General features: G+C 36.5%; 1 protein-coding gene across 1 annotated transcript in view; it reads left to right on the forward strand.

Moving 5' to 3' along the window:
* Positions 1 to 4,354, forward strand: part of LOC107758890 (sorting nexin-8-like) — an 8,166-nt gene that overhangs the window by 1,590 nt on the left and 2,222 nt on the right. Inside the window, exons 3-10 of the mRNA XM_016576724.1 lie at positions 493 to 638; positions 871 to 991; positions 1,097 to 1,233; positions 1,362 to 1,442; positions 1,614 to 1,774; positions 2,663 to 2,792; positions 3,015 to 3,083; positions 3,318 to 3,449. Coding sequence (XP_016432210.1) covers positions 501 to 638; positions 871 to 991; positions 1,097 to 1,233; positions 1,362 to 1,442; positions 1,614 to 1,774; positions 2,663 to 2,792; positions 3,015 to 3,083; positions 3,318 to 3,449 — 969 coding nt within the window. The 5' untranslated portion in view covers positions 493 to 500. The remainder of the gene's footprint in view (positions 1 to 492; positions 639 to 870; positions 992 to 1,096; positions 1,234 to 1,361; positions 1,443 to 1,613; positions 1,775 to 2,662; positions 2,793 to 3,014; positions 3,084 to 3,317; positions 3,450 to 4,354) is intronic.

The raw sequence follows: 4,354 nt of genomic DNA on the forward strand, positions 1-4,354 counted from the left end.
TGTTTTGCTGCCTCCTGCTAGCGCTGTGACGTCGGCTGACCCTAGTTACCTGTGGTTGGCCTGGCCGTGCGTCACTCAGAACACAACAGGCCAATCAGAAGAGAGGCTCATGAATATTAATTAGACAGGCCAAAATCGACCTGTTATCAGCAGAGCTCCTGAGAGAGGATCTGTAAAAATATATTGAGATGGTTTTTGGTACTTATACCACAAATATATATTCTTAAGGACATCAAAACCTAAAATAAAACTCCAGAAAGATATACAATATGTGACCTTTAATAAAGCGATTCAAATGCATACATTAGTGTTCTGTGTAAGTAAATATTCAACTAATTGCATGCAAAAAAGGCAACTTGGGTTGAGCAATATGAACCTCAAGAAATTATGCCATTCAAGTTGTTCATAGAGCTTTTCATGAATTTGACCCTCATTAAAGTCAATGAATAATTTGCACACTGTTAATTGGCGGTTTTGTGCATTTGCTGTCAGGTGCAAAAATGCATCTGGGTCAGCAAAACCCCGTGGTGGATGGCCTATCCTTAAAGGAGCTGGGGGACAGTGTGCTGGTGGAGATAGAGCCTCGAAGGAAAGGACTGCCATTTCTCAAACATGTGGAGTACCGTATTGTTAGCAAGGTTTGTAAACTCAAAAAACTCAGTTTGTATTTATAATACTTAAATCACACATTTTTAGCTCCCTCTCTCTATATATACACACACATAAATATGTATGTGTACAGCATATATAGATAGCATCATTATCTCTCCATTTTCATTTATCCTTAAAAATTCCTACAGAATGCTACAATTCCTAAATGCCATTCTGTATTCCCTAAACAATATTAACTACTCCATTCCTTTTACATAGTGTTTCCAGATCCCGATTCAGCGCACGTACAGTGATTTTGAGGTGTTCCATGGTCTGCTGCTGCAAAAGTTCATCTACAGGATGGTCCCGCCTCTGCCCCCCAAACGCATCCTTAAAGGCGGTGAGATTTGAACAAACTCTCTGCAAATGACTTTGTTTCTTAAATCTACACTTATGTAACTAAAACTCTGTTTTTTCTCTCTCTCTCTCGCTCACTCATTCTCAGTTTTGAACTCAATATCAGACCGAGAGTTTAATGATAGTCGCCGCCGTGGTCTACAAAGGTTCATGACGTTGGTGATTAGACATCCAGTCCTAGCAGGAGATGAGTTGGTCAGCATCTTTCTGTCAGCAAGCAGCGCTGTAAGTCCTGCAAACCAGTCGATGGCAGTAAAATTTATTATTATTTTGCCCAAACATAATAGTTGTAGTTTGTTTCGAAGTTGAATAAAATAGGGGTTAATCACATTTCATCCTTTTTCATGTCACAGGATGTTCAAAACATGCTGCGTGATGCGTATAAAAACACAGGTGATGAGTTTCTGACCTCCCAAATGGCCTTGCACGGCAAGGTAGGTAAAAGCTAACAAACACATGACATTAAAATACCATACGCTTTGAAAAACCATGTAAATGTCATAGTATTGGTATATATATCAAAGAACCACTGTATCAGTGAATCACCGCAGTACCTTTTAAAAGTAAACTAAAACGCAAAATGAACATTGCATGTCATTTCTAAGGTGTACCTACCTGAGGACATACAGACCCACGCTGCCACTAATCGAGAGGTCATTGCAAATATCCACAGCAGTTTCAACAAACTCAGAGATGTAGCTGAGCGGATGGCTCAGCGCTCACGGGAAAACTCAACCGATCTGCTTATGTTTGGCAAAGACCTGAGGTGAGCACTTCAGAATTCATCATTAATTCTAAAATATATCAAATATACCATATAATCAAATATAACCATGTGTGTTTGTGTATATACACTCACTCACACACACACACACACACATATATATATATATATATATATATATATATACACACACCACACACACAAATCTGAATTTATTTTAATTAATTAATTTTAATATAAATATAAATCTTTAATAATCAGATGATGAGTGAAATGGAGTGAAACTTAAAATATCCACAAATGTACATGACTAAACAGTACAATGTGCAAAAGTGTAGCTGCACTTACTGATCTGTTGATATTAGGGTTAACATTAAATTATATTATGAATGACTTAATATTTGTAATTAAACTATTAAGAGAAGTGTCTATTTTCTATCAATAAGACAATTAAATTTTTTGTGGTTCATGGGGTGGTTTGTAACATTTATCATATGCAATGGCAGTATGATACAATGTTATTTTAGTAATACTAATATTCTATTATGATTATTATTAATATTTTGAATTCATTTTTATTTTTATATTTCTTATATTTGAATTTTATTTAAAGTTTTTGTTATTTTTATTACTTTTTAAAAAAATGTCTTTATAGCTTTTATTAATTTCTATTTTCAGTTGTAGTTATTTTCATACTTAAAGTTGAACTGAATGAAAATGAGAAATGTTGCCTTGGCAACTAGCTGTGTTTTAAGTTTAAGTGCATATATTTTGTTTTGTTTTATTTCAATTAATGGTTAATTTATTTTAAGTGACAAAGATGTTTTTATGGTTTTAGTTTTAGTTGAAAATAATAACCCTGATATGTAATATTGAAAGTATGACAGTCTGTGTGGACAATTCCGAGGTTATTACTTGACTCTTCAACAGTGAACTGGGCTCAGACACATCAGACCTGCCAGTGAATGCCACAATGAGCAAAGCATGGAAAACACAGAGGAAGTCACTTGTAGAGCTGTCAGGAGAATTTGGTCTTCTTGCCGACAAAGCTGCACACCAGGTATTAAAACATGATCATTATTGAGCATTAGTCTAATCACAAACACCACTACAAAGATGACTGAAATTATGCACATCACTGAACTGTACTGAATGTCTTTAAGCACCTCAATGTTATTGAGACACCCACAATATTATGCCTCTCGTTACCATTTCTGGGGACATTTTACTCTGGTTGAAAGGAATTTAAACGTAATATTTCAAATGCCTTCTTATTCACCAGGGCAGCAGAGAGGAGGATGAGGTGGTGGAGAAACTGAACCTTCTCCTTGAACAGCTGCAGTCGTATAAAGTGAGTACTGTCTGTACATACTTTTCATATCAATTTTGTATTAATACAAAATTGTATTTAATGAATGTTACTGGGCCATAATCAGCTGGTATAAGATGAAGTAATAGTTAGGTCATACATTGTTTTGCATGTAGGCTTGAACCGATATCTATGTAAGGACTGCCATTTTAGACTTTAACAATTCAACTGTAACAACATTCAGATGCTAAAATACTTGGATGTGTATGTGTATAGGACTTGTGTGATCGTCACGACAGCGGTGTGTTACTAGAGCATCAGAGAGCATTTGAAAAGCGCAGCGGGCCTGTGGCTAAACACTTAAAGTACCAGAACAGCTTTGAGCAGCCAGAGTCTCGACTCACACAGGTAATATACACAGCAAATACACCAACATACAAACTATACTTAACCAAGCTAAAGTATACAGGTAGGGGAGACCTAGGGCAATTGTAACATTTTGTAAATGTTCCTTCTTAACTCAGAGACTACTTGAAATACACTAGTCATCTTTTGATACAAGAAACAAATTTAGTTGCACTAATTAATAATACAATTGATATATTTTCACTAATAAGGACAAGACAATAATATTAAATTCAAGAAGTCAGTGTTACAATTGCCCCCTTTGATGGGGGCGATTGTAACAGTGTTTGGGGGCAATTGTTACACTGAAAAATAAGTCAGATTAACCCACTGTATCTCAATTATATATATATATTTTTGGTATATGGTTCTAATTCTCTCCAAGTAGGTATAACTGCAGACCGGAGATCTCCAAAATGGGATTCAGTCGTGTCTGGGCTCCCAAGTGCGACCCCTAGTGTTGAAACTTCGACACAACTTCTCCGTTCCCGCCATCAGAGAACTAGGGTTACCATACATAACGGAGACGTTTTTGCTGTTAAAATGCCCCTATTATGGGTAATGAAAGGTTCATATTTTGGTTTTGGGAGTCCCCAACAACAGGTTGACATGCATGCAAGGTCAAAAAACACTTTCATTGTCTTATAATATGCATTTATTTTTACCTTATTTGCTCAACGCCTCCGAAACGATTCGCTCAACGATTCATTTTTCCAAACCCCTCATTTGCATGACGCTAATTTGTGGTGATTGGTCCGATTGGTCTCATTTCCATTTCATCATGAGCCTATAACGCCTGATAAAGCAGCGTTTGTGAGCGCAGTGCTGCCTTGTGTACAGCCGTTACCGGGAAAACAGCTATTTTTACCGCTCCAAAAGCGGCACCTAGTGGCAAAGAATGAATTTGC

This window comes from Sinocyclocheilus rhinocerous, unplaced genomic scaffold (genome assembly GCF_001515625.1).
Source record: "Sinocyclocheilus rhinocerous isolate Xijiao unplaced genomic scaffold, SAMN03320098_v1.1 scaffold1435, whole genome shotgun sequence".
In the NCBI taxonomy this organism is placed as follows: domain Eukaryota; kingdom Metazoa; phylum Chordata; class Actinopteri; order Cypriniformes; family Cyprinidae; genus Sinocyclocheilus; species Sinocyclocheilus rhinocerous.